The sequence below is a fragment of the Bufo bufo genome, chromosome 2 (genome assembly GCF_905171765.1).
Source record: "Bufo bufo chromosome 2, aBufBuf1.1, whole genome shotgun sequence".
Classification (NCBI taxonomy): Eukaryota; Metazoa; Chordata; class Amphibia; order Anura; family Bufonidae; genus Bufo; species Bufo bufo.
The window spans coordinates 437,582,585-437,609,911 of record NC_053390.1 but is presented as its reverse complement, the minus strand read 5'-3'; the positions used below and the strand labels follow the sequence as shown (position 1 = coordinate 437,609,911).

Genomic DNA, 27,327 nt, shown 5'->3' with positions numbered 1-27,327 from the left:
GCAGAGCGGAGGAATCCCCAGATCGGCACAGAACCCCAAAAAGGTCCTCCAGGTCCTATAATAGATCCTAGAAGAGGACGGCTTACGGGCGCGGATCATGGTGCTGACGACGTCCGCAGAAAAACCCCTACGTGTCAGGACGGTGGTCTCAACAACCACGCCGTCAAACGTAGGGACCCTAAACGCGGGTGGAAGATCGGTCCCTGAGAGAGAAGATCTTCCCTGGCGGGCAGCGGCCAGGGCGCGTCTGCCAGGAGCAGCATGAGGTCGGCGTACCAAGACCGGCGGGGCCAGTCCGGAGCGACCAGAATCACCGAGACGCCTTCCGCCGCGATCTTCCGAAGGACCTTGTGCAGGAGTGGGATGGGAGGGAATACGTATGGGCGCGCGAAGCCTCGCCAAGGAAGAACGAGGGCGTCGGCTCCGCAAGCTCCCGGATCCCTGGCCCTGGACAGATAGGCGGGGACCTTGTGATTGAATTTGGAGGCCATGAGGTCCACGTCCGGTATGCCCCAACGAAGGCAAATGGCCTCGAATACCTCCGGGTGAAGAGACCACTCGCTGGGGTCGACGGTGGTGCGACTGAGGAAGTCCGCCGCCCAATTGTCCACCCCTGGAATAAAAATTGCAGATAGGGCCGGGACGTGGGCTTCCGCCCAACGGAGAATGCTGGTGACCTCCCGCATTGCTGCAGCGCTGCGAGTGCCCCCCTGGTGGTTTATGTACGCCACAGCCGTGGCGTTGTCCGATTGCACACGAACTGGATGACCCTTCAGCAGATGAGTCCAGTGTCGCAGAGACAGAAGGGCCGCTCTCAGCTCCAGGACATTGATCGAGAGTTTGGACTCCGATGGAGACCAAATGCCCTGGACGGATCGGGGAGGAAACACGCCTCCCCAGCCCAAGAGACTGGCATTGGTTGTAACCACCAACCAGTTGAGTGGCAGAAAGGACCTGCCCAGAAGAGGGGACTGTAACCACCAGCGGAGAGATGACCGCACCGGAGGCGATAGATGGAAGGGATGATCCAGAGACTCCGGCGATTTGTCCCAGGAGGAGAGGTTCGCCCGTTGGAGAGGGCGGGAGTGAAACTGCGCAAATGGGATCGCCTCGAAGCAGGCAACCATCTGCCCCAAGACCCGCTTGCAGAAGCGGAAGGACGGTCGACGGTGGAGAAGGAGACCCCGAACCGCCCGACGGAGGATCAGTCGTTTTTCCGAGGGAAGACGTACCTCCGCCGCTCCCGTGTTTAAAAGCATTCCCAGGAAGACCAGTTGTCTGGAGGGGGGAAGGGAGGACTTGGGGAAGTTGATGACCCAACCGAACCTCGCCAGAGTCTCTAGAGTGAGATCCACGCTGGCAACCGCTTGAGAAAGGGACGGAGCCTTGATGAGGATATCGTCCAAGTACGGTAGCAGAAAAACACCCCTGGAACGGAGTAAGGCCAAAACCGGGGCCAGGACCTTGGTGAACACCCGGGGGGCTGTTGCCAGCCCAAAGGGAAGGGCGACAAATTGGAAGTGGAGGTCCCCCACGGCGAATCGGAGGAAGCGATGGTGACACCGGGCTACCGGAACATGGAGGTAGGCATCCTGTATATCGATGGAAGACATGAAATCTCCCTGCTCCAGGGAAGCCACCGCGGAACGGAGGGACTCCATCCGAAACCGTCGAAGGAGGAGAAAACGGTTGAGCTTTTTGAGGTCCAAAATGGGCCGCACCGAACCTCCCTTCTTGGGAACTACAAAGAGGTTCGAGTAGAACCCTTGGAACCTTTCCTCTAGAGGAACGGGGGTAATCACCCCCCTGTCCAGTAAGGCTGGAACAGCCGCGGAGAACGCAGCCGCGCTTTTCGGGTCCCGCGGCGGGCGGGAGCGAAAGAACCGATCTGGAGGGAAGGATGCAAATTCGATTTTGTATCCGGAGGACACAATTTCGAGAGCCCAGGCGTCGGAGACGTGAGCCATCCAGACGTCCCTGAAAAGGAGGAGCCGGCCCCCCACCCGGGTGGGTGGGGGCGCGCCTTCAGGCAGAGGACTGCATTGCTGCGGGTGTGCGGGCAGCCTGCGCCAGGAGGGCTGCGCCCGAAAAAACGGCTTCCTACGCTTATCCTGGGGAGGAGCCGAAGCGGCAGCTGTGGGGGGAGCCCCAGAGGCCCTGCGGGAGGACCGAAAACGAGACGCACCAGGGCGTCCGCGGGGGGCGCCCCTGGCTTGGGGTTGAGGAAGATGGGTGCTTTTACCACCCGTGGCCTCCGAAATAAGCTCGTCTAGGCGGACCCCGAAAAGGCGGGAACCCGCAAACGGTAGCCCCGCCAAGGAACGTTTGGAGGCAGCGTTTGCTTTCCAAACCTTCAGCCAGAGCTCCCTCCTGACGGAAACTGCCAGGGCGGAGGAGCGTGCAATAAGGGCTCCCGCATCAAGGGAGGCCTCACAAACAAAATTCCCGGCCCGAATGATAAGCTGGGCCAAGGAACGTAGGTCCTGGATGGGGACGTCCGAGTCCAACTCCTGTTCCAGCTGCGCGCCCCAAGCAGAGATTGCTTTACCTGCCCAAGCAGAGGCAAAAACCGGTCTGAGAGCAGAACCGGAGGCAGCAAAAATGCCCTTGGAAAGGGTCTCCATGCGACAGTCCTCGGCTGACTGAAGAGAGGACCCGTCGGGAACAGGGATGGCCGTGTTCTTTGACAGCCGGGCCACAGGGGGGTCCACCTTGGGTGGGGACGACCAGGTGGCCACGACATCGGCTGGAAAAGGATAGCAAATGTCCAGCTTCTTGGGGTTGACAAAACGGGCGTCCGGGCGAGCCCAAGCCTTAGACACCACGGAGGAGAAATCAGAGTGGATTGGAAAGACTTTTGAGGCCTGCCTGGGTCTGATAAAGGAGACGCTAGCCGCGTCAGAGCTAGGGGGGTCATCTTGCACCTTAAAGGTGTCACGAATATCAGAGATGAGTTGATCCATTGCTGAGGCTAGCTTGGACGGCAGGGCCGAGTCCATTTCCAAATCTGAAACCGCCAATTCACCTTCAGAGAGCGAATCCTTTGGAGAGGAGAGGCCCGTCTGGGTGCGCACGCGTGGCGGGGAGAGGGAGGCCTCTGAGGAGGAGGCTCGCTCTACTCTAAGACGCTTCTGAGAGTGCCTAGCTCTGGAGGGGTCACTAAGAGAGAGTGAACCCGCTGCAGCCGCAGAAGCAGTGGACCCGGAGGGCGCGACAGTAAGAGTGGCGTCCTGCGGGGTAGGCGGCCTGTCTATTAGGCGGCCCACGACATGAGTGAGGCTTTACACGGCCTGGGACAGGGATCTAGCCCAGTCAGGCGGGTCAGAGGAAGCAGGGAGCGACACAGCGGGCGACTGAGGCTGCGGTGGAGCTCGGCATGCAGTACAGTGCGGATCAGACTGCCCCCGGGGAAAGGGTTCCCTACAAGCAGTGCAGGCATGGTACCAAGGCTTGGCGGCTGCAGAAGGGTCTGACATGGTGGAAAAAAAGATGTTGCACTTAAAGTGGGAGACCCCAGAGAAAAGCTGAACGGGGATTACACCCAAGCAACAGTACTGGTGGCACGGAGGGGGTTAACAGTCCTACCAGACCCGGATGATGCAAGCGGCAGCAGCAAGGGGAACAGACTGAGGAGGCTGTGGAGGAGAGGCAGCAGCACGGAGATGAATGGCTTCAGGATCGGACGGCAGAGAGGATTCCACGCAGCACTATGAGAAGTGGAGCCTGACGAAACCGGAAGTAGCGGAGCGCATGTAGGAAGCTCCGCCCCCCTCTGCCGCGCTGAAGGAGAAGCCGAGCCGCGCGCGCGCGGCAAAAATGATTTTAACCCCCAAGGTGATGAAGTGCCGACCAAGATGAAATGGCGCCGTTCGCGCCAAGTAAGCGGCCCCCGCCGAGCCTGGATGTGGCAGGCGGCCTCCTTGCCTGCAGCCGTCCCCTGAAGGCAGCGTCCGTGCCAAGGACTTGCCCAAGACAAAGTCCCCCCCAAATGATGCCCGGTAACGGTCCTGATATGCCCATGGGGGGGGGGGGTGTAGCAGCGGTGGGAGGGAGGAAGGGGAGGCTGGAGCAGCCACTCTCACCATACGCTGTCTTCGCCCTCAATCCATCCAGCGGGGTCGCCCCTTCAGCTCCTGGCACCGCAGTGGCAGGGAGCCGGGGGTGGGACTTGGCGTGCGGGCGACCCTGAGCTGGCGGGACGCAGGGGAGCGAGGCTGCCCTGGTCCACCTCGTCTTCTGTGGGGGAGACGGCAGTGCGGAATTACCGGCACTGGCGCAACTCAACCCCGGGAGAAACAGAGGGGTCTAATGCGCCTCTGTTGTCCCTGTAAGTAGAAAAAAATCGAATTAAAACAACAAATAACGCAAAAAATAAAAAATTATAGGAAAACAACCCTGCATAAGCAGGGGGTGTCTTGCCTCCTTGGACACTAAGCAAAAACTGGCAGTCTCTTCTCCAGGCTGAAGGGTATAGCTGATGGAGGAGGGGCTTACAGCTTTCACTTAGTGTCACGCCTCCTAGGGAGCAGAGCTATACCCATGGTTTCCTGTGTCCCCCAAGGAATATGGGCGAGAAACAACAAACGCCCGTGTGCATGAGCCCTTATTAGGATGGTGCAGTAACTGAAATTGTGCTGTGGCCAGAGGTCCAGTTTTAGGCTGGATAGTCCAGGTTTCAGACTCCCTGTCCTTTGTCCGTCAGACAGAAGCACTGGTAGTGCAATTATATCCTTGAATTATGAAACCAACCTTCTGGGGTTCATGGTCCTCTCTCTTAGAGTACCCACGTGTAAATTCATCCAAGAAGGACTGGAACAAGTTAAGAACAAGCTTCACATCCTTCTCATTCTTATCCTTAGTTAGACTGCTCACAAGAAGCTGGAAGTTCTCCATAAGGTCCTTGTAACCAGCATGAATGTGCCCGTTCTAAAAGAAAAAAAACAAGTCATAAGAACCTTACATCTTATTTATTTTTACATATTTTCGAATCAATTCTACTAGATGAAAATGAAGTACACTGCTTCAAGCTGAGTCCCTACTTTGTAAGTACTATATATTCTTGCCATTTGAGCTTTTTGATACAGTGGTTTGCAGGAAGATAGTACCCAGTAATACAACATTCATGCCTGGATAAGGAGTATTTAAGAAAGAAAAACATCTAGCATAGAAAGAAAATTATATATTCAACTTTTACACAGACATTTATGTAGTAACTTACAGGCGAAGAATACATGGACTTGAGATTGGCTCTAAACATTTCCATGGCTCTGTAGAGCAGACTTTCAATTGCAGATTTATCCTGGTGCAGAGTGGTAATCTGAGCAGACCAAAAAAATGACTCAAGCAATTACTAAGACACATCTTAGGAGAAAATAACATTTAATTTTTACAGTGTAATTTCTACTATTTGGGATTTTTTCTGAGGGGGGGGGGGGGGCGGCTGGGCAGAGGATCAAGGGGTTGTCCGTGATTTTGATAATGATTGCCTGTCCTAACACGGGGTCTGGGCCAGAGACAAGCAGCTATTATGTTGGTTCCTACATATAATAGTAAGCATGATATATTTCAAGAACAGTATGAGAATGTGTATAGCCACAATTGACAATTTCATGTATAGTTACCCGTTTTGGCCTTTGGGACCAATCATTTTTTTTCTAAGAACCATGGAAGGAATTTTTCATTTCCGCCACGCCAAATTTTTGTTGGAAAAAAGTCGCAAACAGTGTTTGCGAATTTAACGCTACTTCCGACAACCTCCGAACTTTAGAAAATTGTAAAGAGGGACAACATTTGCGAACAGCGATACAGTTGAATACTGTGGCGCAGGTGGGAGTATTTTGTGCTGCACTGTGGTATTTGGTTCAGCTGGGGCTGAACTATGGTATAGCAGTAATAAACTGCTTCTGTATTCTCTAAGGGGTTCCACCCGTCTCTGATAGCTGAGGACCAGATCTGCTCCTGTTAGATTGCAGGCAGGAGCTTTAATTCCATGCCATACTTGTATGGCACTCCGGATTAAAGCCCAGCCCTGTACATGTATGGCATTTGGTCGCCATCAGGTTAATGTATTAATGTAAGAGGGGTTAAACAATATCTCTAGTTTGTTCAGAGGACATCAGGAGGACATCTCCGGGGAATTACAAGCAAGCAAATAATAGTTATAATCACCACAAATAATTTATCATTGCACTTTCTATTTCTTCACAATTTACCTTGGTAAACAAAAAATCATCAAGATGTTTTAGCTCAGTAGAATTGGTGATCTCCCGGCACAAAGATGACTTCCATGTTTCAGACACAGTAGTGGCTTTACCAATTTTAATGGAGCGACTCCTAAGAAGTTTATTGGGTGGTTCAACAGGTGACTGGCGACTTGTCTGTCCTCCAATAACTGCCCCTGTGGTATATATGAATGTATGCGTCAGTCTTAATTTCAGTCATGTGAGATAGAGAATATATGTTACAAAAAAATAACCTTCTATGGATCTTTTTGCTGCAACACTATCCTGGATTGATGGTGGAAAAGCTGGCTGTTCGGTACCCTCTGGGGTCAGAGGAATTTCTTTGCTGCTTTTTTTATCAGGCTTCATCCCCAAAAGCCTGTAAAGAGGACCCCTGAAAGTGTGCCTGCAAATAAAAGGGAATGGAATTTGCACCTAGAAAAGCAATTAAAAATCATTCCAGAAAATTCAGGATTATTTCATCATCTCACTCACTTAGAGTCTGGTACAATGTCAGACTGAATGCTGTATTCGTTGGATTTCTTTTTTTGTAGGTGAGCTTTATTTGGTCCTTTATCTATTTCAACATGCAGAGGAGGTGGCTACAAACAAAACCATAAACAGTTCAAATACTGCAAACAGTAAATAACTACAGCAGTCTTGTAAAAGCTATTCGATCACAAACCTGAGGGGCAGGAGGAGATTGTAACCTCGTGGAATCCTCTGCAGATGGCTTCTCCCTGTTGAGCAATGATTAGAGCCATCAACTATCTGCACCGTATTAAAATCGATATACTTGCCACCTAACAAACTACTAATGAGAACCTCAAAATACCTTGCCGACATATCCTTGCCATCCCTTTGAAGATTAAACTCATCTCGCTCAGGTGTGCCTGTAACTTCAACCGGGCCAGACTCATTTTGTCTCTTCTCCTTCCACCTTTCGGCTTTGTTTCTCAGTTTTTCATGGTCACTATACCTCTGGATGATTCCTACAGTTGGGGTTTCAACATCTAGTGGTGAACTTTCATTGCACTGATCTAAAGATGGCCTTTTTGACATCTGCTGAAGGTCCAAATCAAGATTTGGTGGCCTTTTAGGTTTCTCAGAGTTCTGAACTAGAGTTGTAGCTTCACTGGCCTTAATAAATATTTGTTCTTTCTCTTGGTCTGACTTTTCCTCTTGAGATACTACAAGCAACTTTTCTTTAGCACTACTACTACTACTACTACTCTGCTGTCCAACTTGTGAAATAGCACCTTCCACGTGCCCATCCTCCAATGAGGAGTAGATATGTTTGTTCTGCAGCATGTCGTGAAGCATACATCGGAGCCTCCTGTTTTCCCTTTCACGGCTGCTGGCTGAACGGTCAAGGCTCTTAATTTCACCACAGGCATTAGCTGCCACTATACGATTAGATATCCCTCGATATGGCACATCTTGAGATATTTTTGTCTCCTCACTTTCCACTGGACTCTTCTCTGCCTTGTTCCGGTCATTCTCTCTTTGAATCCTCTCATCTTCATCTGTTCTCTTCAACCATATTGGTTCTTCTTGCTTTGTAATTTCACTTTGCTTTTCTATCTTACTGTCTTCTTGAGGTGCATTCTGTATGACCGATCCAGAAACAGTTTTTGATGTCCCAGCATCAGTCACTTCTGCTTGCTTTTTAAGTTCCTCTTCTATCCGTTTCTGCTCATTTTCCTTTCTAATCTTCTCCATCAGGGTTTCTCTCTCCTTTTCAATGGCTTCTTGCTTTCTTTTCTCCTCCTCTGCATCTGCCTTCCTCTTTGCATCTAACATGACAATGAACCTTGGAAGAGACAAATAATTATTAGTTTAGCAATATTTAAAATTATAAATCATATTAGAGCATAACAATGGATTAGTATGTTAAAGGGTTATCGCTAGGATATGCCCCCATTGTCTGATATGTGCAGGTCCTAGAGGTGGGACCCACACCTATCTCGTAAAGGCAGCCGGCAAAGTCCCGGAGGATCAACCGCACTGGGACCCGCACCTATATTGAGAACGGAGCAGGGAAAGTAGTGGCGGGAGGACTCTTTGGCCACAATGAGCAAAGGTATGTTTGGAGAGAAAAAAGGGCATAGAATTTAATGAAAAGAACAACTCTCCAACCATTAAGTATGGGAGTGGACCAACATTTCACAGGTAGAGGGAAGAATGGATTTAATTAAATTCCAGCAAATTCTGGAAGCAAACACCAGGACAGGTTCTATTTTTTTTGCGGGGCCACGGAACGGAAGTTCAGATGTGGACAGCACACATTGTGCTGTCCGCATCTTTTGTGGCCCCACTGAAAATGAATTAGTACACAGCTATTCCGCAAAATTGCGGAATGGATGCGGACCCATAATGCGGACATGTGAATGGACCCTAAGTTTGTATACAGAGAGATAGATGTTATTCACTGATAGTTGTACATGGAGGAGGTATTATCAGTGCTTGATAGCATTCTCTGTGTAAGTGTGTATACAGAGATAGCTGTCAGTCACTGATAGTTGTACATAGAGGAGGTATTATCAGTGATTAATAGCATTCTCTGTAAAGCCTCATTTACATGTCAATGTTTCACAGACGTGTGCTGTACGTGTTCCCCACGGACAGCACACGTCCCCATTAATTTTAATGTGTGTATTCAGACATCAGTGTTTTAGCACGGTCCGTGGGTCAGTGTTTTTAACACCGATGCATGCTCGATTTTGTTTGTGGATCCATCACAGTCTATGGGTCCGTGAAAACCACAGATGCAACACGGATGCCATCCATGGTTCACGGATCATTAGGAAGAGATGCTTTTAAAAAAAAAAAATTCATCTGTTCAGTGAAACACGGATGCAACACAGAAAGCAAAAAACGGACACACGGACCCAACACAGATCCTTCACGGACAGCTCCACTGACTACCTGCTCACGGATTTGAGCACGGATACGGACATGTGAATAAGGCTTAAGTCTGTATACAGACACTGTTCACATACTTTTTCCACCTGCACTGTGAATGTTTACATGGTGTGCTCAATATAAACATGGTAACATTTAATTCTTTGTGTGTTATTAGTTTAAGCAGACTGTGATTGTCTATTGTTGTGACTTAGATGAAGATCAGATCACATTTTATGACCAATTTGTGCAGAAATCCATATCATTCCAAAGGGTTCACATACTTTTTATTGCGACTGTAAACAATAGGTCATTTTCTGATGACATTCCCTTTAAGATACGTGGCAATCAATTAATTATTTGATATATGCTCCCACTGAAGTCAAGGTGAGCAGTGCTCTCTTTACAAGGTTGATGGTGCTGTGTAGTTCCAGCGGCAAACTCTGGCAAAAGACCTACACTCAAACAGCTGATGTGGGAGGACCCGATCAGCTAGTGATGACAGATCTGATAGGAAGGAACCCCACAATTTAGCCATGGGTGCTGCAAGCAGAGGAAATAGGGAGGCCCCCCCCCCCCCTTGTCTAGCCCCTCAGATGCCCCAGTTGCTAATGACCATGGCATACGAGTGGTTAAATGACCGAGATCAAAGCTATCTCCAATCCCAGTCACTGCAGCTGGGTGTCAGCTGTATTACATTGCCAGCACCTGCCGCATATGGAGTGGGATCACCTTGTGAGCCTGCTCCATTCATTCCTCCTGCACCTTGGCATAACTGTACATTCAAGGAGTCAATTAGCCAAAAATAAGGATAACAGTAATACAAAAGGGGGAGATTTAACAAAAGTGGTGCAAAGGAAAACTGGCTTTGTTGCCCATAGCAACCAACCAGATTGATACTTTTATTGTCCAAAGGAGCTCTGGAAAATGAAAGGTGAATTCTTATTGTTTGCCATCGGCAACGAAGTCAGTTTTCCTTTACACCTGTTTTGGTAAATCTAACCCATAGGTTTCTTACATAAATTAACCGTACTTTCAATACAAACAAAATCAATGGATACAGTTTTGATACCTGCTCAAAGGGGTTGTCTGCTTTTTACTATTAATGATTTATCCTCTGGATAGGTCATCAATATTAGATCAGCAGGGGTCTGACTCCCGGAACCCCCGACGATCAGCTGTTTGAACAAGCGCTGCCTTCTCTGCTCTCAACAGTAAAAAGCGGACAACTGCTTTAATTCAGTGGATCCACTACTTACTTTTGCCTTTGTAAATATCCTTTGAAAAGCGCTTGTAATATTCGTATAGCCTGAATCTGTCCAATAAAGATCTTTCTCTGTACATGACCTCTCCAGGCTGCCTGGATGCATACAGCAGCATTCCTCATAAGCACCAAGTCCCGTCTCACAATATATGACCTCCAGTATGCCTTCAAAGAAAAAAAAATTATTATACATTTAGAGATATTTGCAAGATTACTTAAAGTATCACAGTAAGTGCATATGCATATTACACTTAAAGGGTTTCTGTCACCAGAATTAACCCTATTAAGCTAGCTTACACTAACGATGTGCTAATGTCAGCTGAACCTAACTAGCCTATTCCTACTTTTATCTATGCCCTTGTTACTCCAGAAATATAATTTTTATAATATGCTAATTAGCCTCTAGGTGTTGTTCCTGCTCCTAGAAGCTCCGTTCTTCCACCTCTGGCCACACCCTGCTACATTAGATCGACAGGGCCAGGCAGCCTTCACCTCCAACTGCAGGCCCTGTGCGCTGAGGAAATCTGGCGCAGTGAGGAAGCCAGTAGCCGGCAAGCGCCCTTTACTCATTGCGCCTGCACCGAATACTGAACGGGACGGCGCAGATGCCAGATTTACCCGGCAGACAGGGCCGGCAGTAGGAGACCAACACTGCCGAGACCAACACCGCCTGGCCCTTTAGAATTATTTTAGGGAGGTCACTTGCTATACATTATATGGCAAAAGTGTTGGGACACCTACACAACTTTTAGGAAATCCAATTCTAAGTCCACAGACATTATATGGAGTTGGTCACCGCTTTGGGTAGGCATGCTACAAGATTTTGGAGTGAGTCTGTGGTACTTTTTGTCCATTCATCCAGAAGAGCCTTAGTGAGGTCAGACATGGATGTTGGATGAGAGGGTCTGGCGTGCAATCTCCATTCAGGCTCATCCCAAAGGTTTGATGGGGCTGAGGGCTCTGTGCGAGCCAGTCAAGTTCTTTCACACCAAACTGACACAAACATGCCTTCATAGACCTTGTCTTGTGCACTGTGGCACAGGAATCCTGGAACAGCTGACCTTCCCCAAAATGTTCCCATAAAGTTGAAAGTATACAATATGTCATTGGGATGAAGGGGCCTAGACCAACCCCTGAAAAATAACGCAGTCAGGCAGGTAATGTTCTCCTGACATTTGCCAAACTCAGACTCATCCGTCAGACTGCCAGAGAGGGATGATTCGTCACTCCACAGAACACATTTTCAATGCTCCAGAGTCTGGTGGTGATGTACTTAACACTACTCCATCTGACACTTAGTATTGTGCTTGGTGATGTATGGCCTGCATGCAGCTCCTTGGCCATGGAAACCCATGCCATGAAACTGCCAGTGCACAGTTTTTGTGCGAATGTTAAAGGGAATCTGTCAACTAAGGACAGGTCCACTTTCTTTAATTGACCCAGCCGTTCTGCCAAAATCTTGTATTGTACAGATCCAAAGCCTAATGAGTCCTGAATATTCATAAGCTCCTGGCTTTCTCCGCCCACTTGCTGCTGATTTTGTTGGAAATAAACTGGTAATCAGAGGCAGGTGGGCTGGGAGAGCCATGGGCTCATGAATATGGGGACTCATTGGCATGTGCTGGAGCTGTTAGAACCTAGAAGCATAAAACTGCTGACAGATTCCCCTTAATGCCAGAGGAGTTTTGAAACTCTGCAGTCAGGAGAACACTGGTAACTTTATGCGTGCCCGCTCTGTCATTTTACATGGTCTGCCACATTGTAGACAAGTTGCTGTGGTCCCTTAAAAACTTTACAATAATACCACTCACAGGTGAAGCTGGGATATCTAGGAGGGAATTAATTTAATCAACTTACTTGTTGCAATAGTGACATCCTATTACAGTACCAGGCTGGAATTCACTGAGCTCTTTAGTAGGACCCATTCTTTCACATAGGTTTGTAAAGGCAGACTGCATGGCTAGGAGCTGGATTTTATACATGATTTGTGATAACTGGACTGAATCAAACACTTGAACTCAATAATTAAGAGACGTGTTCCAATATGTTTGTCCATACTTATTAGATCTCTCCTCGTCCGTCTTTTTTCTAAACTAAAAATCCTCAGATTTGGTAATCTTTCTGGTTACTGAAGTCAACCCATTCCAAATTTTTTCCAAGAACATATATGTGTAAGTTCCAGTTGGTTAAAAAAATATGAGTACACACTAGCGTGTCAGGCTTTGCATACCCTCGTGTCATAGGCCCCATTTTTAAAGGAATCAGTGATTAGGACATATCAGTTTGCAAATATGTCACTGATTTACAATGGTTCGGTCAGTCAATTTTTACTGGGTACACCGTATGCTGTCAAGGTGACAGAAGCTTTTATAGCAAATTTTAGTATGAGCTAAATGCATAGTAATAAAAAACAATTAGCAAAAGTTTGGGTATCCTGTCAAACATAATAATACATAGTAAAGACAAGCAAAAATGTGTGCTTGTCAAATGTTTTTGCACTATTATAAGATTCATGCATTTTATCTAATCATTCAGCTCGGTCATTTCTAAGGATGGGCTTTCCACAACTAGGATTTTGGTATAGACATATGCACACCCCTTTAAGTCCCGTTTTACCTGTATAGTGACAGCTGCACTTTTCATTCTCAAGAAATTTCTCCTATCCACAACCATACGGAAAAGACTTTGCAGTAGAATGATTTTCCTGATGACAGCCTGATGAAGGGTATCTTGCAGCTTTTGCCTTTCTGGTTCCTTCATGAAAACCTGAAAAACAGAGTGAACAATGCTTGATGTTAAGACAAAAAAAAAAAAAGTCTGAAACAGTAGCCAGTTTATCAAGTTACAACCCGTACAAGATATACTACTGGAAAAAGGAGATGCCAACCAATATTAATGCGCCCCTGCCTCAATAAACAACCTGCTGCAAAATCCAAAATAAAGGGTCTCCAGAACAGGGCCTCCAAAGTGCGTGGTGTGCTCTCTACATTCATCACTATGGAAATTCTGAAAATAACAAACCAATTGTGCTCAGCTACAGTATTTTGGGCACAGCATTATATCCATTACATCAGAAGATATAGCTGTTAGAAATCGGGATGGCAACTGGATAAAACTGGTCAATAAAGTGTAGGTATTGTGGAGATTCGCTCTGGTAGTTAGGATTAGCGGGTGCAGCACAGAGGAAAAGTACAAGTTCTTGGTTCAAAACATCGGTGTTTATTCACATATGAAAGCAAAACAAAAACGCAAGTTGCTTGGTGATTGTTCACACACATGAAAAGTTCATATACAAAACAGTCACCTTTTCTCCTGGGTGTTACTTCACACCTTGTTGGAAGTTCTGCCTTGTCAAGTCCACAGGCAAGCATTAGGTGGCCTGTTCGCCGTCACAGGGGTCTGAGCCCTCCAGCCCGGCTCAAGCCACAGATCCCAACACAGCCCTCAGATCAAAGCACACAGACCTCCAGAGCTCCACTGTCAGACGGAGGTAATCCTCTCCACCTGGCAGTGCTGGCTGATTTTTATGCCTGGCACAACCAGGCCTGGAACATGGGGAGTAGTTGCCCATCCAGCACTTTGACTACTCCGAGTAAGAGCCGTCCCGGATCAGCTATTATAGCCATACTAAGTATCAAGGTGTCAAACAGCAACTGCTGCTGACAAAATAAAAACCGGCTCTTACTCCACCGAAGCCAGGAACCTCGGTGACACTTACCTATCATCCACGATTATTTCTTGTACCTTCTTACAGTATATTAAAAAATTAAATGTCAATCACAATAGAAGTCAGAACTCTGGTCCAAAATATGGTCTGCATGGGGATAGTTTATTATTTTTTTTATACACCAGCTTTCCTCCTCTAGCTTTGGGGATAAAGATGATATAATCATGTTAGAGATTTGAGGTATGAACTAAAGGCAACATTACATCTGTTTTATATTTTGACGTTTGTATTAATAAATAATTGTGGGGGGGGGGGGGGGGGGAGAAAAAGTTGGGATGGCAGTGTATGCAGCTGAAAGAGTAAAACAGGTTTGACTGCAGATTTGATTTCTAAAAGCTATATCTTCTGATGTAGTTGATATAATGCCGTGATTCTGGTATTGTCTGAAAGCAAGACCAGGCCCATATCTATAGCTGCTACCAATCCCAGCTAAAACAGCCCTCCCCTCTTCTTAGGACTTTTTTGCTTTGGGCACTTGGAACAGCAAAGCCTTCAGAGCTGTTTTTCAGCAGAACAAAAGCACCCTATTCTGGACATGGAATAAAGACACAAAGTACGACTAGCACCTTGGAACCGAAGCAGAGTTTGGTTTCAAGTTCTAAAGTGGCTTTCTACTTTAAAAATCAACTACAAGAAGGCACTTTTGTGTACATGTTTATTTTATTTTACTGCAATTTATTCTGATACATGCATAATTAATTATATTTGAAACGTAGATTATGTGTTCCCACCCCATGTGATTTGAAGTAATATTACATGTGAAAAATTAAATTTTTCTGTATGTTATATTGAAATTTCTTTGAAAATTCTAATAAAAAATTATTTTGTTCTAAAAATCAACTACTGAACTTATTCTATGAAGTCACGTGTTTCTTCATGAATAACTAACTTCGGCTCATCTTAGCCCATACATTCTAATACTGTACCGAGACAAATCTGAGTACAGTATTATTCAGAAGTTTTGAAGGAAGTGACTTCGGTCAACACTAGTGGCTGGTGTAGATTTCAGTTTATGCGCATGGACTGCTGAAGGCCTTTTTAAGCCTAGTCATAAATTAGGTGCAGGCTCTGGTAGTGTGTGGGTTATTCTAGACCAGCATATGCCGCCAGTCTATGATAAATCATGCATAGAGAACGTAAAAATATGACAAACCTTTGTTTTTCCCAGCTGGTAGTTATGCGGGTCTAGACCAATTTTCTCCAGCAAAGAAGTGATGTCCCCTTTTAGGGTTGTTGAAGATTTGGGAAGCAGTACCTGAAACTGGTCTTGAAACTCCTAAAAATGGAGGTTGTCAGAAAGACATGGAATTACAAATAGGTCCATATATATTTGGACAGACTATTTTTCAAATTTTTGTTCTGTACATTAACACAATGGATTTTGAACAAAACAATTCAGATGCAGTTGAAGTTCAGACTTTCAGCTTTAATTCAGCGGGTTGAACAAAATGATTGCATAAAAAAGTGTGGAACTAAAGCTTTTTTAAACTCAATCCCTTCATTTCAGGGGGTCAAAAGTAATCGGACAAATTAAATAATTGTAAATAAAATTTTAAATTTCTAATACTTGGTTGAAAACCCTTTGTTGGCAATGACTTCCTGAAGTCTTGAACATCGCCAGACGCTGTGTTTCTTCCTCAATGCTCTTAAGCAGGTTTTCAGTTGCTGTTTGTTTTTGGGCCTCTCTGCTTGAAGCCTAGTCTTTAACAAGAGAAATGCATGCTCTATTGGGTACTGTTGTGCCTTTTCATAGGTATATACATTGATATCCAATTATTCTACTCAAGATGGATGTTCATTTAAGAGCCATGCTCGACTAGTTACAATTTTGTATGTCTGGAGTAGGCCAAAGTAAGGTTTCGGTGTATAAAGGTTTCTGCTCTTTAGTGTTATTCTTCTCATAAATGTACCAGTCTGAGAAGAAGCCTCCTTGTCTACTTATAAATTTATGATTATATTATATATATATAAAAAACACTTTGTATTATATTGTTATATGTTATGAAGACAAAATGTATCCAGTATATTATATATATTTCTCACTAGGAGAATATTCGTCTCTAAAAGAGTGTCTGTAAAGATGTGTGTTTTGTAACAATCACAAAACAAAAGAAGGGAGGTATATGGAAGAAGATAAAGAACTAGCTGACTGCCTCAATGAATACTTCTGTTCAGTTTTTACAAAGGAAAATGAAGGAAAATGACCTCAGTTAGGAAGGAAGACTAATGAATCTTTTGATCCATGTGTCTTTACAGAGGAAGAGGTTCTAAGTCAGCTGTCTAAAATTAATACAAATAAGTCTTAGGGGCCTGATGGGATACACCCAAAGCTACTAAAAGAGCTCAGCGGTGAACTAGCAAAACCATTAACAGATTTATTTAACCAATCACTGGTAACAGGAGTCGCCCCAAAAGATTGGAAATTAGCAAATGTTGTGCCCATTCACAAGAAAGGTAGTAGGGAGGAATCAGGCAACTATAGGCCAGTAAGCCTGACATCAATAGTGGGGAAATTAATGGAAACAATACTTAAGGAATTGAAATATGAAATATGAATTGAAATATGAAAAACAGCATGGGATTACTTCAGGGAGGTCATGTCAAACTATTATTATAGACTTTTTTGATTGGGTGACTAAAATAATAGATGGCGGAGGTGCAGTAGACATCGCTTATCTAGACTTTAGTAAGGCTTTTGATACTGTCCCACATAGAAGGCTTATCAATAAATTGCAGTCTTTGTGCTTGGACTCCCATATTGTTGAATGGATTAGGCAGTGGCTGAGGGACAGACAGAGGGTCGTAGTCAATGGAGTATATTCAGACCAGGGTCTTGTTACCAGTGGGGTACCTCAGGGATCTGTTCTGGGACCCATATTGTTTAATATCTTTATCAGCGAAATTGCAAAAGGCCTCGATGGTAAAGTGTGTCTTTTTGCTGACGACACAAAGATTTGTAACAGGGTTGATGTTCCTGGAGGGATACACCAAATGGAAAAGGATTTAGGAAAACTAGAGGAATGGTCAAAAATCTGGCAACTAAAATGTAATGTTGATAAGTGCAAGATAATGCGCCTGGGGCATAAAAACCCAAGAGCAGAATATAAAATCAGTGATACAGTCCTAACCTCAGTATCTGAGGAAAGGGATTTAGGGGTCATTATTTCAGAAGACTTAAAGGTAGGCAGACAATGTCATAGAGCAGCAGGAAATGCTAGCAGAATGCTTGGGTGTATAGGGAGAGGCATTACCAGTAGAAAGAGGGAGGTGCTCATGCCGCTCTACAGAGCATTAGTGAGACCTCATTTAGAGTATTGTGCGCAGTACTGGAGACCATATCTCCAGAAGGATATTGATACTTTGGAGAGAGTTCAGAGAAGAGCTACTAAACTAGTACATGGATTGCAGGATAAAACTTACCAGGAAAGATTAAAGGACCTTAACATGTATAGCTTGGAAGAAAGACGAGACAGAGGGGATATGATAGAAACTTTTAAATACATAAAGGGAATCAACAAGGTAAAAGAGGAGAGAATATTTAAAAGAAGAAAAACTGCTACAAGAGGACATCGTTTTAAATTAGAGGGGCAAAGGTTTAAAAGTAATATCAGGAAGTATTACTTTACTGAGAGAGTAGTGGATGTATGGAATAGCCTTCCTGCAGAAGTGGTAGCTGCAAATACAGTGAAGGAGTTTAAGCATGCATGGGTTGGCATACGGCCATCCTTCATATAAGATAGGGCCAAGGGCTATTCACAGTATTCAGTATATTGGGCAGACTAGACGGGCCAAGTGGTTCTTATCTGCCAACACATTCTATGTTTCTATGCTGGTATGACAGAGGAGGTACTGATGTCTCTGTGAGAAAACAAGGCCCATTCATATCATTACAGTCCATAGATCAACAGTGTGAGAAACATTCAGAGAGACTCCTAGAGGTCTGTCTCTAATTGCTACAAGTGTCAGACTTAATCCCTATCGCTTTGAATTAAAGTTTCTAAGGTCAAATGTATAGAATACGTTTTATTCAGACTTACATAGTTAACCCTTTATACTATGATGCAAATAGCTTATACAGCAGTGCCACCTGGGTATGAGTAGGTGACATTACAACAGTAGCAAAAGTGCATTGTGGGGAATGTTATGTCGTCACATTTCTTATCAGTGGTCACCCCATCCAACAATGATTGGAAAGTTCCAAACTAGGAAGGTGTGTCTAACTGATAAGTTTGTGATCATAAACCACACACACAGAGGGAGAAGAGAAACTCAAAGGAGAGGATAAAAGGAAGGAAGGAAGGAAGGAAGGAAGGAAGGGAGGAAGGGAGGAAGGGAGGAAGGGAGGAAGGGAGGAAGGAAGGAAGGAAGGAAGGAAGGAAGGAAGGAAGGAAGGAAGGAAGGAAGGAAGGAAGGAAGGAAGGAAGGAAAGAAAGTCTATCAAAATGAAAGCCATGGCGAGACATGCGATGATGGACCACCCAGCTTTCCTAGGAACAGAAGTGAGATTCCGACTGACTTGGTAAGAGACACAAAGAATGATATTTCATTTTATTAAAACTAATTGGATAATGTGGATGAAATTATACCATCTAGATTGGCGAATAAATAAATTAATTGATCATCTCAATATTGAGATGTAGTCTTAGGATATTGTGAGGCTTCATTCTACCTGCAGAAGAATCAAGACTCAATCTAGCAAAGCATTAAATGATTGCATCTCTTCTAAGTTATATCCTAGAATAAATTTGCCCATTCTTGAAGTCATGTGATGTATAGTTGGTTAGAAGGGGCCGAAATGTTTTTAGTATTCCATATTGATGTCTAGGATTAGACATGCCCATTTCTTGATATCATGAGGTTTTCTCTGAACAGAAGTAATGTATATAACTTATGTTCCTATTTTGATATCCTAACCTAATAGCTTTGTTCTAATGTGACAAGTTATTTCCACTCACATGTATTGTTAAGCTTGTAATGCTTTATATCTACGCTGAATATATTTATTTGCATGTATCATTGTGTTTATTTACTTATGTTTATAACCTTGTAACCAATAAATCTGCATATTTTTATAATACCTGTGTATTATTGTATAAAGCAGAACTACATGTTTATCATTAACGTCATCTCACGTCAAAAGAACTTCTTATCTGAGGAAATAGTCGGACTCAGATGTGAATTGTATCGATTAATTTGTCTATGATTCACCAGGTCATGATTTCAAGAATTTATGACAAATTTTATACATTTTAAATTTTACATGGTTTATTATTTTATGACCATAATTAATAATTCTTAATTGAATTATTACCGCCCGACAGTTCAGATCAGGTGAACGACTTGGCCATTCAAGAATAGATACTATCATAAATACCAGAATAGTGATCCAGAACCCCGACGCGCGTTTCGCGTAAGCTTCCTCAAGGAGTGTACGCCTATTGTTTACACAGTTCATTATATTGTCCATGTACACTGTATTTTGCACTTTATACTTATGTACTGTATTTGGCTCTAGTATCTTGTTTACGGTTTTGATTGGGTTATTGTACTATACGCCCAACCTGGGTATTTATTAGCCACTCAGTATTTCTCTGACCTTTTCATTTGAATATTCTTACATGTTGTCCAGATTGTGATACCCTTTTTATCCTGTGTGTCCTTCATCCACCATTGTATTGTTCGTCATTGTATTTGTGAGTTATTTATTATTGGTGTTTATTTACTCCTAATAGTGTAGCAATTTCTCGGATGGGTTTTTTCTGTTTTCGCACATGAAGGATGACTTGTTTCCCCTGCATGTCGCATTTTTACTTCTCAGCAAAATCTTCGAAATCCAAGCACTAGACCTCAAATCAACTCCAGGCCTTTTATGTGCTTGATTGAGAATGAAATAATGAAGAAATTGGCCACACCTGCCCATGAAACAGCCTTTGAGTCAATTGTCCAATTACTTTTGGTCCCTTAAAAAACAGGGTGTCACAGGTAAAGATGCTGAAACTCCTAAACCCTTCATACAATTTTCATGTGGATACCCTCAAATGAAAGCTAAAAGTCTAGACTATATGTCCATTATATAACTTGAATATGTTTTAGTAAACAGGTTAAAAAAAATAATAATAAATCGTGTCAGTGTCCAAATATATATGGACCTAACTGTATATACTAGGGTATTCAAGTACCTGATAAGTGTACTTTGCACTGTATCCTGATCTCCGGATCCGCACTGTTTCCAACATTCCTGTGTACCGCAGCTGCTGAAGCACCAAAGCTTCATCAAATGTCATCTCCATCTATTGGAAGTGCATAAGATTTATCCAAAGAATTTAAGAAACACATGAACCTGATAAGTGTACATTTATAACGTTATTGCTGAGAGAAAATACTGCTAAAAGGTGAGCTCACTTAGGCCTATTGTACACGACCGTATGGTTTTTCAGTATTTTGCGGGCTGCAAAAAACTATTCCACAAAAAATATGGATAACGTCCATGTGCATTCCGTTCTTTGCGGAATGGAACAGCTGGGCCCTAATAGAACAGCACTATCCTTGTCAGTTATGCGGGCAATAATAGGACATATTCTATCTTTGAACGGAACGGAAAAGCGGAATGCATACGTAGTACATTCCATTTATTTTGCGGACCCATTGAAATAAATGGTTCCGTATACGGAACGCAAAAAATGGAACGTAAACTGAAAAAAAACACAACTCGTTCGTGTGTAAGAAACCTTATTTGCTCTGGAATTTTAGTAGCGGAATCCACAACAAAAGTAAAGTACAATGTTAGTGAATGGATTTTACAAACTTATTTACTCAGAATGTAAAGACAAATTGCAGATTTTCTAATCTAAGCCCTATCTGTGGAACTGCTGCAGAGTTTCACCAAAGAGTTAATTCACTGCCATGCAGCGAGTGACATCCACAGTTCAGCATAGACACTAGCAGAATTCACTGTGGACTTCGGTGCAGATTTTCATGCGGATATACTTCAAGAAAAATAGCCTATTGTGTGAAACCCAAAAGACACAACTTTATATATTGGTTAGGCTACTTTCACACTAACGTTTTAGTTTTCCGGTATTGAGATCAGTCATAGGGGCTCAATACCGGAAAAAAAACGCTTCAGTGTTGTCCCCATTCATTGTCAATGGGGACAAAACTGAACAGAACGCTCCAAAATGCATTCCGTTCCGTTGCGTTCCCATATCGGAGAGAAAACCACAATATGTTGTAGTTTGCTTTCCGTCCTGGGATACGGAGCAAGACGGATCCGACATTACCCCAATGCAAGTCAATGGGGACGGATCCATTTTCGCTGACCAAATAGAAAACGGATCCGTCCTCCATTGTCTTTCAATGGAGTTCATGACGGATCCGTCTTTGCTATGTTACAGATAATACAACCGGATCTGTTCATAACGGATGCAGACGGTTGTATTATCAGTAACAAAAGTGTTTTTGCTGAACCCTGCCGGATCCAGCAAAAATGCTAGTGCGAAAGTAGCCTAAGCAAATACTGTTTCCATTGGTGTCAACAGATGCTAATATGTTGGGGACATTTTGCTGTAAAGGAAACAGTAATGCTGTAAAATTAAATGTGTAAGTCCCACCTTCTCAGAATTAGAGCGGATGCACCGGATGAAGAATGGTTCAGCTTTGCCCAGAGTCTCTAGAAGCTTGTTTGATGATGCCTTGAAGAAATTGTAGAGAAGTTGGAATAGGTTTATTGAATCATACGGTCTTTATTCCCTTCCCACTGCAGCCATATTTTTTTCATTCTAGCCTTCCAAGAGCCATAACATTTTTACATTTCTGTTGACATAGTGGATTTTTTTATGGTACCATTTAAAGAGGTTGTCAGAGTTATGAAAAAAAAAATAATATAGCACTGAAAATCTGATGGGCAGCAATATATAACTAAGTTAAGCAAGTTTTATGCCAAAAAAATATATATATTTCCTCATTTCCCTGGTTCTTTTCTGGCCCTTTGTTTACATGCAATAATAACAATCTCTGCCCCTCCCCCTGCTCTGCTAAGACTGGCTACACGAGCTGCCCTGAGTGACATGTCTACCTGCTGGGAGACTCTGCAGCATGTTGTATGTGTAGGACTACAAGTCCCAGCTGTATAATGACACTGCTAAGGGAGTGAATACAAGAGCTGCCCTGAGTGACATGTCTACCTGCTGGGAGACTCTGCAGCATGTTGTATGTGTAGGACTACAAGTCCCAGCTGTATAATGACACTGCTAAGAGAGTGAATACAAGAGCTGCCCTGAGTGACATGTCTACCTGCTGGGAGACTCTGCAGCATGTTGTATGTGTAGGACTACAAGTCCCAGCTGTATAATGACACTGCTAAGGGAGTGGATACAAGAGCTGCCCTGAGTGACATGTCTACCTGCTGGGAGACTCTGCAGCATGTTGTATGTGTAGGACTACAAGTCCCAGCTGTATAATGACACTGCTAAGGGAGTGAATACAAGAGCTGCCCTGAGTGTCATGTCTGCCTGCTGGGAGACTCAGCAGCATGTTGTATGTGTAGGACTACAAGTCCAAGCTGTATAATGACACTGCTAAGGTAGTGAATACAAGTGCTGCCCTGAGTGACATGTCTGCCTGCTGGGAGACTCAGCAGCATGTTGTATGTGTAGGACTACAAGTCCCAGCTGTATAATGACACTGCTAATACACAGGATCTTCCCCCTACCTTCTTGTGCAATGCTCTCTCTAGTATGTCAGCTCCAGTGCCCAGCATTGTCTCCTCACTGCCTGCAGAGCTACCCAGTCTGTGCAGCTGAAGGGGTTAAGAATCCTAGCAGAGAGTAGACAGCAGTAAAGGGAGGGGGCGTGGCCAGCACAGTGACGTCTCGTCTACAGGCTTGTAAACGACCTTTATCAGAGCAGGGAGAGAAGCTGACATCACAGGTCATTGACCCTCAGTGAAATCTGAGAAACCAGCCACTGCAGATAAAGTGAGTTCATTGGAAAGTTGTTATATTTGCCTAGTTAGGAACATAGAAAGAACAAAAAAATAACTTGGACAACCCCTTTAATGTTCCATATTATGTATTAAAAAGACAGGTGGAACAGGAAAAAATGTTATTTATTTTTTTGTGGTGGGGTAAGTTTTTCAATATGCACTAAAACAGACTTTATTTGGTGGTTCAGTTCGATGTCAACTTTCTATTTTTCCATTAATTGAGATGTGCGAGTGCTTGTTTTTTGCAGGGAAAGTTGTTGTATTTATTGGTATTTTTGGTGTTTATGACTTTTTGATTTTCTTTGTTCTATTTTTGTGCCTGGCGGTCAGAAAAAACGAGATTTTTGTATAACTTACCAGTAAAATCTCTTTCTCGCTCTTCCTTGGGGGACACAGGAAACCTTGGGTATAGCTCAGCTCCCTAGGAGGCGTGACACTAAGTGAAAGACTGTTAAGCCCCTCCTCCAGCAGCTATACCCTCAGCCTGGAGAGAGAGACTACCAGTTATGTGCCCAAGTAGTTAAAACAAAAGGCAAGGATCAAACAAAATAACCCAACAAGTCAAAACACCCGTCAGGGCAACCAAAACAATGGGTGGGTGCTGTGTCCCCCAAGGAAGAGCGAGAAAGATTTTACTGGTAAGTTATACAAAAATCTTGTTTTCTCGCCCAATTCCTTGGGGGACACAGGAAACCTTGGGACGTTCAAAAGCAGTACAAAAGCACCGTAGGCATTAAGGCACCGCCGCCTGCAAGACCAGGCGGCCCAAAGCAGCATCCGCCGATGCATAAGTGTTCACCCTGTAGAACTTGGTGAAAGTGTGCAAAGAAGACCAGGTGGCCGCCTTACACAATTGTTCAGCCGAAGCTCGATTTCGTTGAGCCCAGGAAGCCCCGACCGCTCTGGTAGAATGAGCGGTAACACCAAAGGGAGGCTCCCTGCCCTTAGCACGGTAAGCCTCAGCAATAGCCATCTTGATGAAGCGGGCAATAACCACTTTAGATGCCGCCAGCTCCCTGCGCGGACCCTCCGGAACCAAAAATAGAGAATCCGAACGCCGAAAGGGTCTAGTCACATCCAAGTAGATCCTCAGAGCCCTAACAACATCCAGACGGTGAAGATCCCATTCCCGAGGATGAGACGGGGACGGGCACAGAGAAGGAAGGACAATGTCTTCATTTAGGTGAAAAGCGGACACCACCTTCGGAAGGAAATCCGGAACCGGGCGGAGGAACCACCTTGTCCTGGTGAAAAACCAAGAGGGGTTCTACGCAAGAAAGTGCCGCCAATTCAGACACAAGCCGAAGAGACGTGATGTCAACGAGGAAAAAAACTTTGCAAGACAACAAGCGAAGGGAAACCCTACGCAGAGGCTCGAAAGGAGAAGATTGGAGAGTCGTCAACACAACATTAAGATCCCAAGATGGAACGGAAGCGCGATACGGGGGAGCATAGTGAGCAACCCCCTGAAGAAAGGTCTTAACTGGACCGAGCGGAGCCAGAGGGCGCTGGAAGAGGATCGAAAGCGCTGAGATCTGACCTTTCAGGGTACTGAGACCCAAACCCAAGTCCAGACCAGACTGCAAGAAGGATAAAATCGTGGGGAGAGAAAACCGAAGGGGATGAACATCTAAGGTCTCGCAGAATTTCAAATAGGCCCGCCAGGTTCGGTAATAAATCCTGGACGATGCCGGTTTACGCGCACGAATCATGGTACGGACCACGTCAGCAGAAAACCCCTGCCGCGTTAGAACTGCGGTTTCAATAGCCACGCCGCTAAACGTAGCGACCCTAAATGCTGGTGGAAGATAGGCCCTTGAGAGAGGAGATCTTCTCTTAGAGGCAGAGGCACGGGGGCGTCTGCCAGGAGCAGCATAAGGTCGGCGTACCAAGGACGACGAGGCCAATCCGGGGCTATTAGGATCGCAGGCGTGCCCTCCGCCGCGATCTTCCGAAGGACTCGTGGAAGAAGAGGCAGAGGCGGAAAAAAGTAGAGGAGAGAGAACTCCGTCCAGGGAAGGATGAGCGCGTCCACGCCGTAAGCGTCCGGATCCTTGGCTCTGGCCATGGAGGTGGGAAGCTTGTGGTTGAATCTGGAGGCCATGAGATCCACGTCCGGACGACCCCAACGGAGGCAAAGAGACTCGAAGACGTCGGGGTGCAGAGACCACTCGCCCGAGTCGATCGTCGTCCGGCTGAGGAAATCCGCCGCCCAATTGTCCACCCCCGGGATGTAAATGGCCGAAAGGGCTGGAACATGAACTTCCGCCCAGCGAAGGATTAGAGACACCTCCCTCATCGCCGCTGCGCTGCGAGTGCCCCCCTGATGATTTATGTATGCCAGCCGTGGCATTGTCCGATTGGACACGAACAGGGTGACCTTGAAGCAGCGAAGTCCAATGCCGGAGTGAGAGGAGAACCGCCCTCAGCTCTAGAACGTTGATCGGCAGTTTGGACTCCGATGGAGACCAAGTGCCTTGCACGGACCCCACAGACTGGCATCGGTGGTAATCACCAACCAAGTTATCGGCAAAAAGGACTTCCCTTGGAGAGGGGTCCGCAACCACCAGAGGAGAGAGGAGCGAACCTGGGGGGGGGGGGGAAATGCCGATCCAGACTCTCCTGGGACTTGTCCCAGGCGGACAGAATGGCAGTCTGAAAGGTGCGGGAGTGATACTGCGCGTAGGGGATGGCTTCGAAACAGGACACCATCTGTCCCAAGACCCGCATGCTCAACCGGAAGGAAGGATGGCGGTGGATCAGAAGGCTCCGAACTGACCGATGAAGGAGCTGGCGCTTTTCTGACGGAAGCCGAACCTCCGCTGCATCCGTATCCAGAAGCATCCCCAGAAAGATCAGTTGCCTGGATGGAACAAGTGAGGATTTGGGAAGATTGATAATCCAACCGAACCGGCGTAAGGTTTGCAGCGAGAGGTCCACACTGGCGGATGTCAGTGACAGAGAGGGTGCCTTGATAAGGAGATCGTCCAAATAAGGAAGAAAAACTCCCCTGGAACGAAGTAAGGCAAGGACAGGGGCAAGGACCTTTGTGAAAACGCGAGGGGCCGTCGCCAGCCCGAAGGGGAGAGCAACGAACTGGTAGTGGTCGGACCCCACTGCAAAGCGCAGAAAGCACTGATGACACCGAGCGATCGGAATATGAAGGTAGGCGTCCTGGATGTCGATAGAGGCCAGGAACTCCCCTTTTTCCAGAGAGGCCACCACCGACCTGAGAGACTCCATCCGGAATCGCTGAAGACGAAGGAAACGGTTTAACCGTTTTAGATCCAAAATGGGACGAACCGAGCCTTCTTTTTTGGGGACCACAAAAAGGTTAGAATAGAACCCCTTGAATCTTTCTTCCATAGGAACCGGAACGATGACCCCCTTGTCCAGAAGGGTGCGAGTAGCAGTAAAGAAATCGGCCGCCCCTTGGGGATCCCGGGGGAACCCGGGAGCGAAAGAACCGAACTGGGGGGAGGGACGCAAACTCGAGTTTGTACCCGGAAGACACAACCTCGAGAGCCCAGGCGTCGGAGACGTGCGCCTGCCAGAAGTCCCTGAACAGGAGGAGTCGTCCCCCCACCCGGGTGGGTGGGGGCTCACCTTCAGGTAGGGTTCTGCTTGGTCGCGGGAGGGCGAGCAGGCTGTGACTTGCGCCAGGAGGGCTGGGTCCGAAAAAAAGGTTTCTTACGTCTGTCTTGGACAGGGTTAGGGGATGGACCAGAAGTGGTGCGAGGTGCGGGAGCCCTGCGGGAAGACCTGAAGCGAGAAAAGGTGGGACGGCCTCGAGCGGTGCTCCTAGTCCTAGATTGGGGAAGATGCGTGCTCCCCCCCCCCCCCCCCGTGGATTCGGAGTTGATTTCATCCAAGCGGGTCCCGAACAATCGAGAACCAGTGAAGGGAAGGCCAGTAAGAGACCGCTTTGACGTGGAGTCCGCCGTCCAAACCTTTAACCAAAGCTCCCTCCTAGCCGAAACGGCCAGGGCAGACGAACGGGCTATGAGAGCTCCCGCATCAAGGGATGCCTCACAGACGAATTTGCCGGCTTGAACGATAAGTTGGGCTAGAGCACGGAGGTCCTGAATAGGGACGTCGGACTCAAGCTCCTGATCCAGCTGAGACGCCCACTCTGAAACTGCTTTTCCAGCCCAAGCGGAAGCGAAGACCGGCCTGAGGGCGGAACCGGAGGCTGCAAAGATACCCTTTGTAATGGCCTCTATACGGC

At 45.8% G+C, this 27,327-nt stretch overlaps 1 protein-coding gene across 1 annotated transcript in view; it reads right to left on the bottom strand.

The window, feature by feature from the left end:
• MYO9B (myosin IXB) overlaps positions 1 to 27,327 on the bottom strand; it is a 182,140-nt gene that overhangs the window by 47,324 nt on the left and 107,489 nt on the right. The window contains 12 exon segments of the mRNA XM_040417459.1: positions 4,750 to 4,926; positions 5,219 to 5,317; positions 6,213 to 6,397; positions 6,476 to 6,627; positions 6,717 to 6,823; positions 6,907 to 6,961; positions 7,057 to 8,034; positions 10,385 to 10,554; positions 13,006 to 13,155; positions 15,270 to 15,392; positions 20,296 to 20,406; positions 21,727 to 21,807. Of these exon segments, the coding sequence (XP_040273393.1) occupies positions 4,750 to 4,926; positions 5,219 to 5,317; positions 6,213 to 6,397; positions 6,476 to 6,627; positions 6,717 to 6,823; positions 6,907 to 6,961; positions 7,057 to 8,034; positions 10,385 to 10,554; positions 13,006 to 13,155; positions 15,270 to 15,392; positions 20,296 to 20,406; positions 21,727 to 21,807 (2,388 nt within the window).